At 35.1% G+C, this 20,623-nt stretch overlaps 1 protein-coding gene across 6 annotated transcripts in view; it reads left to right on the top strand.

The window, feature by feature from the left end:
- The window catches only part of Gria4 (glutamate ionotropic receptor AMPA type subunit 4), a 390,107-nt gene that overhangs the window by 282,148 nt on the left and 87,336 nt on the right, over nucleotides 1-20,623 (top strand). For all 6 annotated transcript variants that reach the window (XM_004652938.2, XM_004652937.2, XM_045145193.1 and 3 more), the window contains exons 6-7: nucleotides 4,354-4,407; nucleotides 15,162-15,320. In XM_004652938.2, the coding sequence (XP_004652995.1) occupies nucleotides 4,354-4,407; nucleotides 15,162-15,320 (213 nt within the window). The remainder of the gene's footprint in view (nucleotides 1-4,353; nucleotides 4,408-15,161; nucleotides 15,321-20,623) is intronic.

The following is a 20,623-nucleotide window of genomic DNA, read 5'->3' as shown; positions in this document are numbered from 1 at the left end:
AAGAATCATCTATTACATTGAGTTGGTATGCACTAAATTTACTGTACATTAAACTATTATTTTAAGTACATATTTATCAAGGTACCAGCTATGGAAAACTAAATCTAAATTATTTAATCTTCACTGCTAATTAACTTTATTTTAGCGTGTGATGAAAATGTAAACCTAGACTTGAATGCATTAAAGTCTACCTGGCAGTGTTCCATCTGTGTACTCCCATCCCAATCTCATAAAAAATGGATAGGAACACTTTGCATATATGATTTTATCCAAACAAGCAATATGTTCAGGTATGAATAATTTTCAAGAAAAAACTATTTTTCATTATATATTATATACATAATATATATATTATTATATTGTTTCATTATGAGAAACAGGTTTCTCGTAAATGGCATGCACCAAATACCCTGTGATTAAAAAAAAATTTCACCCTCACAAGGATCATTTTATTCCTTTGAAAAGATACTAATATTGGACAAAACAATCACTTTTTTTTTACTAAATACCTATCATCTTAAAAAGGGAACAGGATATATTAAAGAAATATGGAAACTATCCAGGCTAGAACCCCAGCTTTATCACTAAATGACTCTGTCTTTAATGTATTCATTTATAGAAACAAAGGACGAACCGTCCACCTACATCTTAGGATTATCTTTTAATTGCCTCTTACAAAATTCCTACTTAATTTTTTTAAGAAGCATGCACATAGCTGGTTCTTTTAAACTATTACATATGCTTCAAATTTATAATCACAAATGCCATTGAATCTTTCAATTCTCTTTGCAAATATTTAAGTCATTTAATTAAAGCTCATTGAAATCAAAATGGAGATGTGCTAAGAGGTAATCATAGTTAACATTATGATAGTCATATTCAAGCCTTGTGTGTGAAGAATTGTTAAACTACCACAATAGGAATAGAGAATACTTACTCTATGATATGCTTTTATACAGCTATTGACATGGTGTAATGGAATGAAGTGGTGACGTGGAGAGTACATGAAAGCAGAAAATAAAATCTAAATTTTGGCACAGGCTTTCCATTTTACAGATCTATATGCCATTTAACTACTTAACCTACACCTGTCATAGGAACTCAAGTACTAATCTATACCATTATGTGGAGTGTACATATGGTGATTTAAAACATGTTATGTGAAAGGAGTCAACTGAAGAATGCTTTTAGACATTGCAAATAAGGTCAAAGAGAGAAACAAGGAAACAAGTACCATGGGCTGGAAAGATGGCTTAGCCATTATGGTGTTTGCCTGCAAAGCCAAAAGATTCTGGTTTGACTCTCTAGGACCCACATAAGCCAGATGCACAAGGGAGCACATGGAGTTCCTTTGCAGTGGCTGGAGGCCCTGGCGTGCCCATCCCACCCCCCGTCTCTCATAAATAAATAAATAAAATGCATTTTAAAAAAAAGAAAACAAGTACCATGAATGGCACACTTAAAACACAGAAGACAGCATGAAGGAGAAAAATCTTATACTAGATGTATAAAGAACATATTAAATAATGGTACTGAATCATTTCCATCTACCTGTGTTAGAGATTAAATCTTTACATCATTACAGGTATGCAAATCAAATGAAGACATTTTAATTAACTTGAGATTTTGGTTACACACAGAGATTCAGGACCCAAGTATATGAAGTACTGCATTTCAGAAGTGAAAATAATGAGCTATTAGCCAAAAATAAAAGGCATAATGTCTTTTGGGAAGTATCTTAAGGGATATTGGCTGAGCATTTCTCAGAACTAAAGGTCCATCATCACAGTTGGGAAGTGTAATGTACAGTGTAAATGAAAATACTAAATGTAAAACTCCAGGCTAACTATAGTTAGATAGCAAAAAAAATCAAAGTCAAAGAGAATTTTAGATGTAAGCCAAACAAGAAATGAAATGTGTAAAACTTTCATTTTACTAATAGTCATGTATAAAAACTTGTTTTCCAGTACAATTCATATGTTCTGGCTCTACCCAGGTTTTTGATGTATTTAACTCATCCAAATACAGACATTTCAGAAGACATCATGGTGGCAAACAATTTAATTTTTTGATGATGAATATACACAAAAAACTTCTGTTTATTATTTTTGCTTGTTCCTTTTTGAGGACACCAGTGAGGTTACACTGCGGCTGCTCATTGGTATTTGCAGTTAGCATCTCTCTTGTGGAAGGGATTATATGCTTTTAACAATCTCTATTACTTCTTTAAAGTTTTGGAGTTTCTAATTTTGTAAGCATTCATAGGGGTCTTATGGGGAAAAATTATTCTACCAGAAAAATAGAAGGCTTTTGATGTAGTTTCTTTGTTGCTAGTAAAAAATACATTTTTGGTGCATCTGTAAGATGAGAATTAGTTGAGTATTCCCTGGTCTCATGGCAACAAAGAACATGGGAAATATACTCGATTATGAGAAAATTTACTGCTTAAATTCTTTTCTATATTTTCATTTAAAAACATAGAATGAAATATATTGTTTGTTAAGTTTTTTATTTGCTTTTTTGTTTGCTTTGGGACACAGTCTCATGTAGCTAAGACTGTCCTCAAGTTCTCTAAGCAGGTCAGGATGACCTTGAACTCCTGATTCTTCTGACTCCACCTCCTAATTGGTAAGGTTACAGGTATATACCGCCAAGACTGGTTGTCAGAAAGCTAGATTTCAAATTACCATTTGGGGTGTTGATTTGATTTTCATTTTAAAAAATGTTAACTGTATTTGGCTTAGGATCAGAATAACATATTCAACAATTTTTGAAATGGCCTAAACATACTTCAGCCATTCTACGTTGCATCTTTATATGAAGTGTCATTCTTAGCATTGATAAGTATAAAATCAAAATATCTATCATCTCTGAAAAATGTTGAAGATGCTCTATATCCTGCATTATCAAAGTAAGCCAAGATTTAATATTTATGCAAAAAAGAGATGTATATCCAGTATAAATGGTACATATTACATGTGTGTGAAAGAATTGTTTTAAAGTAAAGTTATTTATGACTTATTATCAATAAATATACTAATATGCACCTATACACACAGGCTCATATAAACACTTCTCAGATGAAAAGAAGTCATGACTAAAAATATTTAAGAAGTGAGGATATAAAGTGCTTTTGAGATGTTTCCATCACATCTTAAGGGCTACATTATTTGCTTTCCTATTATAGGACCCTGAACCAAGCTCTTTCTAGAACAAGTGTTGTGTCTCTCCCCTCCTCAGCACAATATTTATCTTCATTTTATCTTTCATTTGCTTTAATCTTTGCTCAGTTGAATTTCCCTGCTCAACATAGATATTGCCTTAGACAAATCTCATAACCAAATCTACTAAAAAAGATAATTCCTACCTGTTATAACACCTAATGTGTCCTACCAAATTTTGATAAATTATTAAAAATTATATACATCTGGTTTTTTGAAAGAAATTATTTTGTTCATATATGAGCTTGATAAATTCATATCTGCTGTTATTTCATTCACAGCACACTATCTTTGATTATAACATACTCATTTTCAAAAAGATATGGTAAAATATTTTAATACCAAATTATATAAAATATGAATGAAATCAAAGTGGTGTTTTTATATCAACTAGATTTTTTATTTGGTTATGGACATAACTCAGTATGTAAACAGCATATGTTGGTACCATCCTTACCCTCCTCTCTGCCTCCCCAAAGGGACCCTCCTTGTTGGGGATGACCTATAGGTCATGCATTGTTGGGGTAGTCACCAGTTATAGGGAACAGGCAATGTCTCTGTGTGTGATGTCCCAACTTGTGGCTCTAACAATCTTTCTGCCCCCTCTTCTACGAAATTCCTTGAGCCATGTTGGATTTGCTTTAGGTGATGGGCTCTTAGGAGCCTCTCAACCAGATATTTTTAATATGGCTTGTAAATTGATCTAATTATGATATATTATTTTTGAGCTGGGTATGTGAAATACACCTTTAATCCCAGCACTTGGGAGGCAGAGGTAGGAAGATTGTCATAAGTTCAAGGCCACCCTAAGACTACACAGTGAATTCCAGGTCAGCCTGAACCAGAGTGAGACCTTTCCTCAAAAGAAAAAAAAAAGAAAGAAAGAAATTCCCTGAGCCATGTTGGGTTTCTTTTAAAAGGTCTACTTCAGTGATGGGCTCTTAGGAGCCTCTCGACCAGATATTTTTAATATGGTTTGTAAATTGATCTAATTATAATATATTATTTTTATAGGACAAACAATATTGTTCATCCATCATAGCTCCACATGAATGCATGCTAAAATGTTTAATTGCTTAACATTCCATTGAAGATTAATTGATTTTTCTCTTATTTTCTCATGTCTCCACAGATTGTGAGTGTTGGAAAACATGTTAAAGGCTACCATTATATCATTGCAAATTTGGTAAGATTTCTCTATTTTCTTCTTTTCCTAAGAATGGCTCAAGCCTTCAAAATTTCACTTTTTAAAAATGCTCTAAAAAGGGCTGGGGATATGGCTTAGCATTTAAGCACTTGCCTGTGAGGCGTAAGGACACCGGTTCGAGGCTCGATTCCTCAGGACCCACGTTAGCCAGATGCACAAGGGGGTGCACATGTCTAGACTTCGTTTGCAGTGGCTGGAAGCCCTGACGCGCCCATTCTCTCTCTCTTTCTCTCTCTCTCTCTCTCTCTCTCTCCTCTCTGTCTGTCATTCTCAAATAAATAAATAAATAAAATAAAAATGCTCTAAAAATAGCTAAACGTACAAAGCTTTTTATAACATATAGTGTATTTTTATTATAATGATCATCATGTTTTAATGTAGAATTCCATATATGTTTATGCGGTCTCATTTGGATCCGCCAAAGAACCTTAAAAAAAATAATAATTATAGGCATTTTGTCAAGGTCTCTTGCTGCTGAGTCTACCCATTTTTCTGCGTTCTAACTCAGAAAATAAAACTTTTCCTTTTTTCCCTTTCTTTCTTATCTTTGGATGCTGTCTGAAATACTAATGCTTGTCCTGACACCTTGGGCATTTCCACCATTTTATCTTCAATAAATCTCCTTTGCCTTACTAAAAAAAGTAATTATATTTTTTATCATGATACTAATTGTCAAAACTACTAGCTTTTCTTTGTCTAAGTAATAGATGCTGTTCTATAGATGCAGATTGTTAACCCTTGGGGATTACATGAATCTTCTAGTGATGACCTGTATTTACCATTTCTAAGAAAAATGGGGTATAATGCCAATAGAAACAAGTCTTTTGAATAGGAGTAATATTTTAAGTTATATCAACTTTTCCCCATATTATAAATAAGTAGATAATAAATAATATGTCTGAAATGCTGCTCAGAGTCCTTGGCAAGGCTCACTGAATATTTCTTGCTAACCTGACAATATGGGATAACTACAGACTAACTACAGAGGGTCACCTCCTCCTGCTTTCTGAGGATGACACTGACCATCAGGGCTCCATTCCCAAAAGGACTGGTCCTATGTGAGGTCAAGTATGATGTCTTGTTGCTCTGACATTTCCTGTCACAGTTCTCTGATGAGCATCTTTTCCTTGAACTGAGATGGGAGCTAAGGCAGACAAGAGATGCAGATCATCACTCACAAGCATGTCATCACATTCTAACACAGAAATGTGTAGTCTTTGGGGAGCTCAGTTTCAGTTCCAAGCTGCACTAGATTGTGAACTACGGTTGTACTGTGATTCTTCAGTAAAATACAATTTTGCAACCTAATGGGTTATCATAAAAATATGAGAAATTTGGGCTAGAGAGATGGCTTAACAGCTAAAGTACTTGCCAGCAAAGCCAAAGGACACATGTTCAATTCTACAGTACCCACATAAGCCAGATTCACTAGGTGGCATATGCATCTTGGGTTCATTTGCAGTGGCTAGAGGCCATAGCATTCCCGTTTTCTCTCTCTCTCTCCCTCTCTCTCTCTCTCTCTCTCTCTCTCTCTCTCTCTCTCTATATATATATATATATATATATATATATATATATATGTACACACACATATATATGCATATATATACATGTATATATATACACACACATATATACATATACACATATATATATATCCATACATACATATGCATATACATATAATACATATACATATACATATACATAGTGTGTGTATCTGCCTCTTTCTCTTTAAAAGTAAGTAAATAGGGCTGGAGAGATGGCTTAGTAGTTAAGCACTTGCCTGTGAAGCCTAAGGACCCCAGTTCAAGGCTCGATTCCCCAGGACCCATGTTAGCCAGGTGCACAAGGGGGCACACACGTCTGGAGTTCATTTGCAGTGGCTGGAGGCCCTGGCATGCCCATTCTCTCTCTATGTCTATCTGCCTCTTTCTCTCTCTGTCTGTCACTTTCAAATAAATAAATAAAAATAAAAATAAGTAAATAAATAAATTATAAGGTTGGACTTTCCTTTTCCATTGTTTTTATTAGGTACATGGTGTATTATTTTTTAAAGATAAAAATATTAAGGCAAATATATTCTGTTATTAATCATTGTAATAAAACTATTATTTTTGCACATCTTTATTCATATTGGCATTTTTATAATGAGGTTGCAATTATTTATTACTGGAAAGACAGGATTTTGACATCATTCTTTCCAAACAATAGAATCTATGGCAGAAAAAAAAAATCAATGTGTCAAAAGCTATCATTCCAGAAATGAGTTGCTGATATTGGCAATTATAATAAATAAGCAAATGCAAAACGGAATGTTTGTCTCTCTCTAGCAGGCATTGTAGCTTATCACCAATACCCTTAGTAGAAGACATCATACTTAAACTACAATATATGAAGTAGATAAAAACATTTCACTATAGCAGAGAATGAAACCATCAGACTCCCTAAAATAAGCAAACTTGGGCTGGAAGGATCGCTTAACAGTTAAGGTGCTTGCCTGCAAAGCCAAAAGACCCAGGTTCAATTACCCAGCTCCAAAGTTAGTCAGATGCACAAGTTCATTTGCAGTGGCCAGAAGTCCTGGCATGCCCATTCTCACTCTCCCTCTCTCTCTCTCTGATTCTAATAAATAAATAAAAATCAGCAAACTTTTATCATATTAGGCCAGTGACTTGCACATAGTGACCTTGTAATGTACAGCATTAATAAGAATTATGTTGACATTCAATATCCCTAAAGGTACATTATTTACAACCTCTGAGTGGTTTTATTTCACTTAATCAATCAACAATTTCTTGAAAAGTATACATGTAGAAATTTCCAAACATAACGTCCATCCAAAATCTTAATGAGAAATTACATTAACATCACAAATTAATGGTAAAGAATAAGTGATGTTCTCCTGAGATTAGAAATAAGATAGGGATGTGCTAACTATCACCATAAAGGCCATATTAGGGGTAATCAGGCAAAAAATTTTTTAAAAAAAAGGCATCCAGATTGAGAAAGAAAATATTGCCTATAATATCCTCAGGATATAAAAAACAAATAACTGATAAGTGAGTTCTCAGAGGTTAAGACCATAAAATAAATTTCAAAATGATTGTGTTCTATATAACAAACATTTTGAAATAAAATTTTTAAATAATTATAACTATAATCTTTCAATTCTAGCTTACAATTAATGGAGGACTATTACTGAACCTACTCACTAAAGCTAGTTAAATGGTAATAGTAATAACTGATTTCTAAAATAAGTTCATAAACTAATACACTTTCATAACCAGGCAGCTACAACTATTGCCAAAGACAAAGCATTTCACTAAAATGTTATAATAGAATGCTTTAATCATGTTATTAAAAAAACAAAATTAGTAAGTATAGAATCCAAATTGCATGTGCCCAAAAGGGAATGAGTCTAAATATAAACATCAATATATGTAAAATTGCATCATGTATTTATATACATGCATTTTTTGAAAATCAAGGACATGGTTTATTTTAAAGAAAGTTAGCTCCCTGGAGAAGCTAGGTTTAAATATAGTGTTTTGAAATTATAATCCTCCAGGTAGGCATGACAGTTCATATTTATAATCCCAGTACTTAGGAGACTAAGATAGGAAAATAATTAAGTTAAAGTCCATTTGAAATTAGGGACAAGACCCTGTTTGAAAGCAAGAAGTTAAGAGAACTGAGCATTGTGGCTCAAACATGTAATCTCAGCACTCAGGAGACTGAAGCAGGCTTACCATGTGCTCAAGGCCAGCCTAAATCACATAGTAAAGACTACCAATAGTAAAGAGTAAGACCCTGTCTCAAAAATAAAGAGATAGAGAAGGAAGGAAGGAAAGAAAGAAGGAAGGAAGAAGGAAGGAAGGAGAAAAAGAAAGAAAGAAGGAAAGAAAGAAAAGGGAAAGATGATAACCCTTCAAACCAAGAAACAAAGTAAAGAGTGTTATAAAAATATTGGCTTAACCTTGTTTGCTTTAAATAATGAAGGCAGATTCCAAGTACTTAAATAAAGTGATATCCAATTTCTTCATGTGTAAAGAACACAGATGCAAATAGGTTAGGTAAATGCTTTAGCAGTATTTAAGTTTATGTTGTCATTTAGCTTAACCTACTTTCTTAGTTAACTACTATCTAATTCGCACATCCCTGTACCCTGAGGAAACCAGTAGATTGAAGTATTCCAAGTCCAGTGATCTTCCTAGCCTTTATAGCTATAGGCAGCATGCTATTATTTTATCTCTAGCAAAGTTAAATTAAATGATGATCCCAACCTTCATTACTCAAGCCTGAGGTGGCTGGGAATCAGAAGTCCAGAGAGCTGACATCATCTGATTACCATAAGACAGTTTCATTAACAATTGCATATTAAGGATAACAAATATTTTTAAAAAATGGAAGATTGTTGGAATCTCTTTTTTCTTACCATTGTCATATCTACGATTTGCATAAATACATGTATTTTTATTTAATCATACAAATCAATTAGAGGTATTGGTAAAAGCACATTTTTTCTCAATATTGAATATTATCTGTCTCTTAGTTCATTAAAACCTATTTTTTCCAGATTAAAGTAGGATAATTGCTCTGCTACCTTGCCCCTAGACATTCTCTTTTCCAGTTCTTTCACATTGCAACCTGCTGTATTTTCAAAGACTGATATATCATTTCCCTGATTAAATTATGCCATCCACCCCAGGGTGAAAACACACACACACAGAGAGAGAGAGAGAGAAAACATGGGATCTTTTCAATCTCGTCCTCTGTGGATATTTAAGTCACCTCTCCACAGTACTTGCCTTTCTCTCACAGTGACATGCTATCCCAACTCTGAGTCACTGCACTAGTTTTATGTTTATGGTCCTCTAACCAGAGTAAGCCCTCAAAAGCTAAGCACTGCTCTACCTAAATCCTTTAGGATCAACTATATACTACTGAATTTAATGTAGATACCCTAGTTAATATTCCCCTCCACTTAACCACATGATCTCTTAGTCAAAACAACCCACTTCTCCAAACCAAATCATTTCCCAGAAACTTAATGCTGCTGGCTCATGCTGTGGCCTCCCCTAATCTTAACATTTACAGCTTCTTTCATAAAGTTGTCCTTAACTATTTGCTGACAATGCCTCTCATCTGGGTCCACATTTCACTCTTTTCCATGATAGTATAACATGCTTAAAATACTGTTTTTAACCTCCTCTTTGCCAGGAAGTGTCTAATATCCTTTAGTACATTTTCAAATAAGGTATGGACACAGAGAAAGCTCATTCAGGCCAGACAAGCATCTCCTTATGAAATGGATCTTTAACTGTACTGTTTAGCTTTTGAATTTCTCCTTATCCTCTAGTGCCTAGTTTAGCCATTGTGTTTGTTTTGTTGATATAATTGCTGTAATTAGTCCTTAAAACAAGATGTGTTCATTTTATAGTCTGGAAAATGAGGTTCAATGTAATTTACCCAAGATCACACAGGCCATTAAGTCTCAAAGGCAAGTTTGAAGCTCTGGCCTGTCTGATTGCAAAACGCATATAAATTCATAAGTAAATAAATAACATATGCAGGGAGTAAGTAATGCCATTAAGTGGTCAATCTTGTAAGCATAGCCCACATACCTAAGGGATAACTGGCTAAGACACACACTCTGTGTTTATATACACTATTCTGGACACCAATAGCATTTTGGAGATCTTGACTTTAGACCATCCTGCAAGGCAAAATCAGAATCTTGCTCTTATTTAGACTTCTTTTTAGTAACTTTCACTTATATTGAAAAAAAAATCTTCTGGCTCTGTCGTAAAGAAATATGAAATTGCATGTTCAAAGTTTATATTAAAAGACTAACTGAACCTATTTCTGACCTATAGATTGACATAAGTTGTCATCAGGGTAGTGGATACTTATAATTTTAAACATTTTTTTTTCTCTCCAGAGTATACATGCACTACAAATGGGTAGTAAAAGGAAAGCGAGGCCGGGAACTAATCTTGAAATGCCATAAACCATGGCGAAATGCAGGCAGCATGGGATTCCATTTCAACACATAGCAGAGTTTTCCTGGCTCATCTCTATTCCAGAGACATTATTTATTTCACTAATTAACCACTGATTTCACCTTGACTATGGTCTAAACAACTTCATTACAGTATAGTCCTAGAACCTTCATTGTCAAAGTTTTCTGTGGATCCAAACTGAAACTAAATGTCCACCGCAAGTAGCAGTTGCCAAGAAAACTGATTCAGTCTAGATCCTGTCAGTTTCCTATATCAAATTATACAATATATGAAAGAGGAAATATTGCCTGTACTCAAATAGGCAAGCTAAAATTAACTAGACTCCCCACATTCATTCAAATTATAACTGAAAAGAGCTTATTGTAATCAGACTGTAATGCTTTTTTCTTTACCTTCAGTGTAGCCCACAGGGTGAAATCAGAAAAACAGGTTTGTTCATTAGGCAGATTTTGCATCAAATGATATTGTTTGTGTGAACTATAGTTTTGACTGTGTCTTGGAGCTGTGTTAATGTTACAAAAGAAGGCTTGGCAGACTTTCTATTTCGGCCATGGCTGAAAAAAGTAATAATGTCATCAATTAGCAGCTAGTGCAATAGCTGAATTACTGTGGCTTTTAGAAAACATTAAAATGATTTGCCTGACAATGGGTTCTGCCCTATACTCTAGTAAAAGCAAATATTAGACTGACTTTTTAGGAGCTAAAGATGGATGAACAGTGTTTTCCCACTTCCAAAACACAAATTTGCTTTCTGGTGTCTAGTTTATTTTTCATTGAAATGAGAATGATACTGATGAGCTGTCAAATAAGCTGGTATAGAATCAGCCTGAAATAAATATTTGTTAAGTGAGTTAATAATCACTATCAATTACTAAATGCTAACTAGATGTGCCAGATACTGTAATATTATTATTCTGCTTGTGCATGGAAGAAATCAACAGAAAGCAACAGAAGTGGCTGGGTGTTGTGGTGCACACCTTTAATCCCAGCACTTGGGAGGCAGAGGTACAAGGATCGCTGTGAGTTGGAGGCCACCCTGAGACAAGCTAGTGAATTCTAGGTCAGCCTGGGCTAGAGTGAGACCCTACCTTGAAACAAAAAAAAAAAAAAAAGAAAGAAAAAGAAAAAGAAAGTAAGTGGAAATCAAGGCCTGAGCCTCTATTGTATGGTTTTACCTTGCATCTCTTGAGGATGTTATAATAATTAATAAACTAAAAGCATACTTTTGTAAGAATATGGAGGAGGGCAAGGTGGAAAAGATGAACTCAAATGTCAATCATCTGGTTGAAATTTAGCTTTGCTGCTTATTCACTAGCCAACCTTGAACTTTAAAAGCTTGGCTTCACCCCACTGAGCCTCAGATTTCTTATCTTGAAACAAATATTATATGACCTATCTCACATCTTTTGGTGACTAAGCTAAACAGATAAGCTATATAATGTTTTCAGCACAGTATCTCAGATACAGTCATCCCAACTTATCATCACATATTAGTTCACATGCCTGGATTTCTTCTCAACATTTTGCTTATTTCAAAATAGACTGATACATTCCTTCTTAGATAAACATCAAAGCAGGTATATAGGGCAGCAAGAAAATCTTCATTGTTATTAATAACTTAAATAGAAAGGCAAATGTGGGATAAAAAATTTCATGTAGGGACTGCAGAGATGACTTAGTGGCTAAGACACATGGCTGCAAAGCATAAGGAACCAGGTTTGATTCTCCAGGTCCAACATAAGCCAGATGCACATGGTGATGGATGCATCTGGAGTTCGTTTGCAGTGGCTAGAGACTCTGGTACTCCCCTTCTCATTCTCTCTCTCACTCTCTCTCTCCTTTTCTCATCGCTAATAAATAAATCAATCAGAAAAAAATTCATATAGGTATGAAATTGTCAAAAAGAGAAAATAACACAGATAATATAAACAGAAATAAAAACAGAGTGTTCTAAGAACCAAGATGAACAATGCTGTATTCATTACTTCCTAGTGTAAATGCAGAATTATCACTGCATACTTTATTTACACACACACACATACACACACACACACACACACACACACACACACACATACATACGCACACACACAAAACAAAGCAATGTTCCACACTGTCCTCAGAAAAGCAGATACATATTCACATTTTCAGAAGAACCCTTACAAAATACCAAGTAAAAATAAAAAAAGAAAGCATTTTCATTGTCTACAAGTTGTGGGGAAACACAGCAGTACAAATGTGCACACTCACAGGGACACACATCTGCATGTTACTTTCCTCTGAGCCAAAACATTTGACTGTATTACTTTATATCCTTAAGGTGCTTCTTGGCCTCTTCTTGCATTGTATATCTTTTTGGGGTAATTTAAATCCTAATAGAAATGTGAGACATGCAAAAGGGAGAAATGGAAGGAGAGAGGGAGGGACAGAAGGAGAAAAGAAAAGAAAGTGAGGAGGAAATATATAGGTAGATATATAGAGATAGATGTGTGATAGTTGATAGATGATGGATAGATGAGGATGAGAGATATATGATAGATTATAGATGGTACATAGATAATTGATGATAAATGATATAAAATGAATATCTGGACTTTTGAGATACATATTGCTATGTGTAGCCCAATGAGTTGCTACCCTTTCCCTGCCAGCTTCTTCATTAACCTGCTTGGAACCATATCTTCTTGCCATTCATAGAGCAAGCAGCCCATGCAGACCTGTTGTGCTCTCTTCTCTTGTGCAATCACCATCACAGGAATGGAGTAACTACTATGATCAACATTTTCCCTCTTGAGCATAAATTACCAGCTCTCACTGCTTTTAGGCAACTTTAAAGCTAAATCAACACTCCTAAAGATAGAATCTGACATCCAAATTCTGAACACCATAGTACTATGAAATTACATTCATATAATATATATTTGCCATAGAAGTCAGAGGAAAATTGTGTTCTCAACTGAAGACTATTTAGTGCTACCCTATTTGCATTATACATTCCTCCTTATACTTCATATCGGGCATTTAGAACACACAAGTTCTGGAAAAACAAGTTATCTACATATAGGATAATGAAATTGGGTTCCTCAGCATGTATAAAAATAAATTCAAATGGATCAAATATCCTAATGTAAGACCTGTAACTTTTAAACAGCTGGAGGAAAACATTTAAAGATATGGACATATATAACAACTTTTTGCAATACACCCCCATAGCTTAGGAAACAAGAGAAAAAGTTGACAAATAGAATGGCCTAAAAGTAATGAACTTCTGCCCCAAAAAGGAAACAATCAGTACAATGGAGAGACAGCTCACAAAAGGGGAGAAAGTCTTTATCCACCATCCATCTGGAATGGGATTAATACCCAAAATTTATAAAGAACTCAACTCAGAAAGATAAATATTACTTGAGTTATCTAAGTTTTGTATCTCATATTTTATTGAGATACATAAAATCATGTATTATGTATGACAGGAAAGTAAAGGCAAAACTAAGGAAATATAGGGGACCAACAGTAGACAGGAGGAAGGAGAAAGAGAGGGTGTGGATTATGGGATGATATGTTCCAAGAACCTTATATACTTGTAGGAAAAGATCCTTTTGAAAGCAAGTGTCATGTGTAATAAGTATATATCACTTTATAAAAAGATTTTTTATAAGGCAGTTTTTAAAAACCTCAGAAAATTAAGTTCCAAAAGAAAAAATTTACACTATATAATTGGACTAAAAAGATAAACAGATAGTTCTCCAAAGAAGAAATTCAAATTCCCAAAAACTATATAAAGAAATAGTAACCATTCTTAACCTTCAGGAAAAATCAGATTAAAACTATGTAAATATTCCATCTCACTACAGTCAGAATGACTATTTACCAAGGAAACAAACTAACAATGAATAGGCAAAGATAAGGAGGAGCCCTTAAAACTGCTTGTAAGAATATAGAGTGATAAAGGCACTATATAGATCAGCATGGAGGTTACTCAAAACTATAAATGAAAATAGACCTATTATATGATCCAGATATGCCATTCTTGAGTATATATCATATCTTGAGTATATATCATATCTTGAGTATATATCATATCTTGAGTATATATCATATCTTGAGTATATATGCCAAAGCAATAATTGCATATCCATGTATGTCACTGTGCTTTTCACAACAGCCAAGATATAAAACCAACTAGATATGCATCAATTGATTAATAGATTATGAAAGCATAGTATAGATACAGTATGGATATATATATAATATAACTATGTACTGTGGAATAAATGTAATCAACAACTTATAAATGTAGGAAAATATGCATGTATGACATTAATTTCAAGAAGTATAACATGGAGATATGAAGGGAAGGAGAGTGGAAAACAAGAGAAGATAATGGAGAAAAGTATTACAGGTTTGCTCTCATGCAAATAATCTACACTTAACTATATAATTAATTAAGTAAAATAGTCAAAAAGGTGTTCAAAGGCATTCAAAAATAAGAATTTGGCTGAAATGAAAATATTTTTTTCCTAATTTAACATGCTGGATTTTAATGACAAAATCTACAAATCAATGTAATTCAATTTAATATCTCTGTCAGGCCTTGTTTTAGTAGAAACCTACTTATGTATACATATTGGTCATTGATTTACATTACTATTGAAGAGCTGAAATGTATAATGAATTTAATTTAACAATATCTATATCAATTTTTAGGGTTTTAAGGATATTTCTCTTGAGAGGTTTATACATGGTGGAGCCAATGTCACTGGATTTCAATTGGTAGATTTTAATACACCTATGGTAACCAAACTAATGGATCGCTGGAAGAAACTAGATCAGAGAGAATATCCTGGATCTGAAACTCCACCAAAGGTACTTGTTTACTTTGATCTAACTAACTTGCAACATTTATAAATTTTAGATAAAAAATTCATTGTGTCCTTCTTTCAGATATGTTGTCCTAATGGAAAGTAGCATGTTGTCATTATCCTTGACTGAAAATCATTTAATGATTCAAATATTTATATTTAATAACTGAGTTATTAAATGAACTCAAGCACTTGGCTGTCATTACATTTTATGTGAGCACTTTTTTTTTAATTTTTGTGGTCAGTAAATACAGTCAAGTTGGTACCATTGTTAGCCTCCTCCCTGTCCTCCCCCTCCACAGGGACCCTCCTTATTGGGGTATATAGGTAGTGCATTATGGGGTTAGCCTTAAGTTTGGGGTAGGAGGAAATATCTAAGCATGTCATGATCCAACATGTGGCTCTGACATTCTTTCCACCCCTCTTCCACAAATTTCCCTGGGCAATGTTGGGTTCATATTAGCTCTACTTCTGTGTTGCGATCTTGGGCACCTCTGTGTCTCTGGATATCTGGTTTGGTAGGGGTTGATTGTTCTCTGTGTCTGTCTCCTTCACCTTTGTGCTGGTTCCTAGTTTGCCAAGAAAACAGCATTCTTGCATGTTTCCCCAGTTATTCTTAGTTTCAGCTGGGGCCCTTTTGAGGTATGATGGGGTGGTTCTGTCATTAGGATCTGCGTCTATCTGAAAAAGAGAAGCAGATTCTGCAATGGAGAGTAAAATTAGCACCAAGTAAATGTGATAACCATTGTTTTTTACAGAGAGTTTAATGGAAAGCAGGTTTATTTTTGGATATGGTTCTGACTTGTTTCCCAGCTCCGGCTATGGGTTCTGTTCCACTGAGCAGATCAGTTAGCCAAATCGAGAGCAATTGGTTTCCCAACATGGCTATGCATCACTAATGCACTTGTATGAGCATCACATCATGTTGTTTGCTGCTAAGTAAGTTAGACAATGTGTTGCTTGGGCAGATATTGGTAATTATCCCCAAGTCGCTCATGTAGCACCTTCTAGCACTAGACACACCATCTGGGAAATGACTCTCTTCCAGCTTCTGCCATGTTGCTCTATGATACATACCAACAGTGTATGGTGTCTTCAGCAGTATGGTCTTACCACTAACCTATGGTGGGTAATCAAGCTCTCTGACATAAATCTGTCTTCTGTTGGGAGACCTTGTATGTCTCTGTGATCAAAAGCTCATTGTGGATGATAACCACCTGCTGCTACCAGGAGTTACAGGTCAGCACCCAAGAAAAGAAGGAAGAAAAGCATGAATGATATAAAATAGGTAGAAAAATGAGAGAGAAGAAGAAGAGAGAGAGAGAGAAGCAGAAACAGGAGGAGATAATGGTAGGTTTTCATTGTATCCTCTCCAGGGCCTTGTGAATCCAGTGTTCCCACTAAGGGCCTAATGGAGGTTCAGCCATTTGGTCTGGCTTTTAGGATGGAGAGTTTTATGGTAGCATTGCCTATTGGGTCCAGTTTTGTGTCCCCCACTCCCTCCCTTACCCTACCCTCCCTCATCACCCTCCCTATTACCTGGTCCTCGAGATGTTTGCTTAGAATGCTGGTAACTTGGGTAGATGAATGAGACTATGCGGCAATTGTCTTTCGGTGATTGGGTGAGTTCACTGAGAATAAGCTGTTCCAGGATAGACCTTTTTTTTTTCAAAATTCATTGTGTCATTTTTCCTTACTGCTGTGTAGAATTCCATCATGTAGATATATCACATCTTAGTTATCCATTCATCTAATGATGGACATCTGGGTTGATTCCAGCTCTTAGCTATTATGAATTGAGCAGCTATAAATATGGTTGAACAAATCTCTCTCAGCTGAGGCATGAAGATTTTAGGATACATGCCCAATAAGGGAATAACTGGGTCTAATGGTAACCCTATAGTCAGTTTTTTAGGAGTCACCATATTGCTTTCCAACGTGGCTGTACCATATTACATTGCCACCAACAGTGGATGAGGGTTCCTATTTCTCCACAACCTCTCCAACATTTATTTTCTTTGGATTTTTTAATGTTTGCTATCCTTACTGGGGTAAGGTAAAATCTCATAGTAGCTTTAATTTGTAGTCCCTTGATGATTAGGGATGATGAAAATTTCCACTGGTGTGTGTTTGCCATTGTATTTCTTCCTCTGTGAACTGCCTGTCTAGTTCCTTGCCCCATTTTGTGAGTGGGTTGTGTGACTTTTTATTGTTTAGGTTTTTAAGTGCTTTGTAGATTCTAGAAAGTAGGCCTCTGTCAGTTGGATATTCAGCAAATTTTCCTCCAATTCTTTGGTTAATCTGTTGGCTCTGCTTATTGTATGTTTGGCTGTGAAGAAACTTCTCAGCTTCATAAGATTCCATTGATTGAATGACTATTTAAGATTCTATGCTACTGGGGATTTGTTCAGGAAGTCTTTTCCCATCTCTAGATCATGGAATGTTCCTCCTAGCTTTTCTTCCAATAGTAGCTGAGCTTCTGATGTTATGTTGAGGTCTTTGATCCATTTGGACTTGAGTGTAGTGCATGGCAAGAAGTGTGGATCAAGTTTCAGTTTCTTGCATATGGTTATCCAGTTTGTCCAGCACCATTTGTTGAAGATTCTGTCTTTTTGACAGCCTATATAGTTAGGGCCTTTGTCGAATATCCTTCAGTCTCTCTCCATTAAGTATTATTTGGGCTTTAGGAACTTTGTATATAGCCTTTATTGTGTCAAGATATAAACCAACCATGCCAATTCTCTCCAATGTTTTGATCATGAAGGCATGTTGTGTTTTGTCAAAGGCCTTTTCTGCATCAATTGAAATGATTATGTGGTTTTTGTGTGTTGCCTTGTTTATGTGGTGTATTACATTGACAGATTTCCATATGTTGAACCACCCCTGCATTCCTGGCATGAAGCCCACTTGATCAAGGTGGATAATGGATTTGATGTGTTGTTGGATTAGGTTTGTGAGGATTTTGTTCAGGATCTTTGCGTCTATGTTCATTAGGGAAATAGGCCTGTAGTTTTCTTTTCTTGTGGCATCTCTGCCTAGTTTTGGTATTAGGGTGATAGTAGCTTCATAGAAGGAGTTGGGGAACTTTCCTTGATCTCCAATTGTGTGGCACAGTTTGATAAAGATTGGTTTCAATCCTTCCATGAAGGTTTGATAGAATCCAGCTGAGAAAACATCTGGTCCTGGACTCTTCTTTTGGGGGAGGTTTCTTATTATATTTTCAATTTTGATGGGAGTGATAGGTTTGTTTAGGAGATTAATCTGCTCAGAATTTAGCTTTGGTAGATGGTATGTATCTAGGAATTTATCCATTTCCTCCATATTACCCAGTTTTGTGGCATAGAGGTTTTTGAAGTAAGAGCTGATGATTCTCCCAAGTTCACTTATGTCTGTTGTGATCTCTCCTTTTTCCTTTCTAATTTTGTTACTTTGAAGCACCTCTTTTTTTCCCTTGTTCAAATTGGCCAGGGGTTTGTCAATCTTGTTTATTTTTTCAAAGAACCAGCTCTTTGTTTTGTCAATTTTCTTAATTGTTTTCTTAGTTTCCAATTCATTAATTTCTGCTCTGATCTTAATTATTTCTTTCCATCTGGATCTTTTTGGGATAGATTCTTGTTGCTTTTCCAGTGCCTTTAGGTGGATGGTTGTGTTATTCATTTGGGAATTCTCTGTCTTTCTTACGAAAGCACTTAGTGCTATGAATTTTCTCCTAAGGACCACCTTCATTGTATCCCATAAGTTTTGGTATGATGTGTTCTCATTGTCATTTATTTCTAGAAATTTCTCAACTTCATTTTTTATTTTGTCCACTACCCATTCATTGTTTAAAAGTGTGCTGTTCAGTTTCCAGGAGCCAGTGGGATTTTTTGTGGGTGTTTTGTTGTTAATTTCTAGCAATGTAGCATTGTGATCTGATATCATGCAGGGAATTATATCAATCTTCCTAAATATATGGAGGCAGGCTTTGAGACCCAGTATATGATCTATTTTAGACAAGGTTCTGTGTGCTGCTGAGAAGAATGGGTAGCCCATGGATTTGGGTTTGAATGTTCTATAGATGGTTTTGTTGAGCTCTCTCAATCCCATTGAGTTTCTGTTTGGATGATCTACCTATTGCAGATAATGGTGTGTTGAAGTCCCTAACTATGATGGTGTTGGTGGTTATTTCTGTTTTATTGTCAAATAGGTTTTGTTTTATAAATTGTGGTGCACCTGTGTTTGGTGCATAAAGATTGATGATTGTAATATCTTCTTGTTGGATTGCTCCCTTGATCAGTAGGAAGTGGACTTCTTTGTCTTTTTCTATTATATTTGGTTTGAAGTATATCTTATCCCATATTAGTATGGCTATGCCTGTGTGTTTATTATTCCCATTTGCTTGGAACATCATTTTCTACCATTTCACCTTGAGGAGGTGTCTGTCTTTAGTGGTGAGGTGGGTTTCTTGATGACAACAGATTTAAGGGTCTAATTTTCTGATCCACCCTGTTAGCTTGTGTCTCTTGATGGGTGAGTTAAGTCCATTGATATTTACACTAATGACTATGAGGTTTGATTTAATCCCTGCCATAATGTGTTGATATATGTGGTTTGGTGTTTTCATGGACTTTGAAGTTTTTTGTGCCTTCTCTAAATTAGGTTATTTTCATCTGTTTCTTATAGGTACTTCAGGTTGATTATTTGATTCTTCTGTATGAAGAATTTCCATAAATACTTTCTGTAGGCTTGGTTTTGTGTTCATATAGTTGTAAAGCTGAGTTTTGTCATGGAATGTTTTTCTTTCACCATCTATTATGAGGGATACTTTTGCTGGGTAGAGTAGTTTGGGCTGGAAGCCATAGATTCTTAGAGTTTGAAGTATTCCATTCCAGGCCCTTCTGGCTTTCAGGGTTTCCATGAAGAAGTCTGAAGTGATTCTGATGGGGTTACCTTTAAATGTGATGTGTTGTTTTTCCCTAGCTGCTTTTAGGACTTTCTCTTTGATGTCAGTGTTTAGGGTCTTAATGACAATAGGTATTGGAGAGTTTATCCTTCATTCCAATTTGTTTGATGTTCTGTTAGCTTCATGTATCTTGATGGGCCTTTCTTTTGAGAGAGTGGGAACATTTTCTTCAATTATTTTGTTGTATAAGTTTTCCATGCCTTTGGTCTGAATTTATTCCCCCTTCTGGTTTTCCCATGATCCAAATGTTAGGACGCTTGAGGACATCCCACATTTCCCTCATGTTCTGTACACAGTAATTTTTGATCTTACTGAAACTTTTGCATTCTTGAACTGTTTCTTCTATTTTGTTTTTCAGACCTAAG

The sequence above is a fragment of the Jaculus jaculus genome, chromosome 3 (assembly GCF_020740685.1).
Source record: "Jaculus jaculus isolate mJacJac1 chromosome 3, mJacJac1.mat.Y.cur, whole genome shotgun sequence".
NCBI lineage: Eukaryota > Metazoa > Chordata > Mammalia > Rodentia > Dipodidae > Jaculus > Jaculus jaculus.
This window is presented reverse-complemented; position numbering and strand designations above follow the sequence as displayed.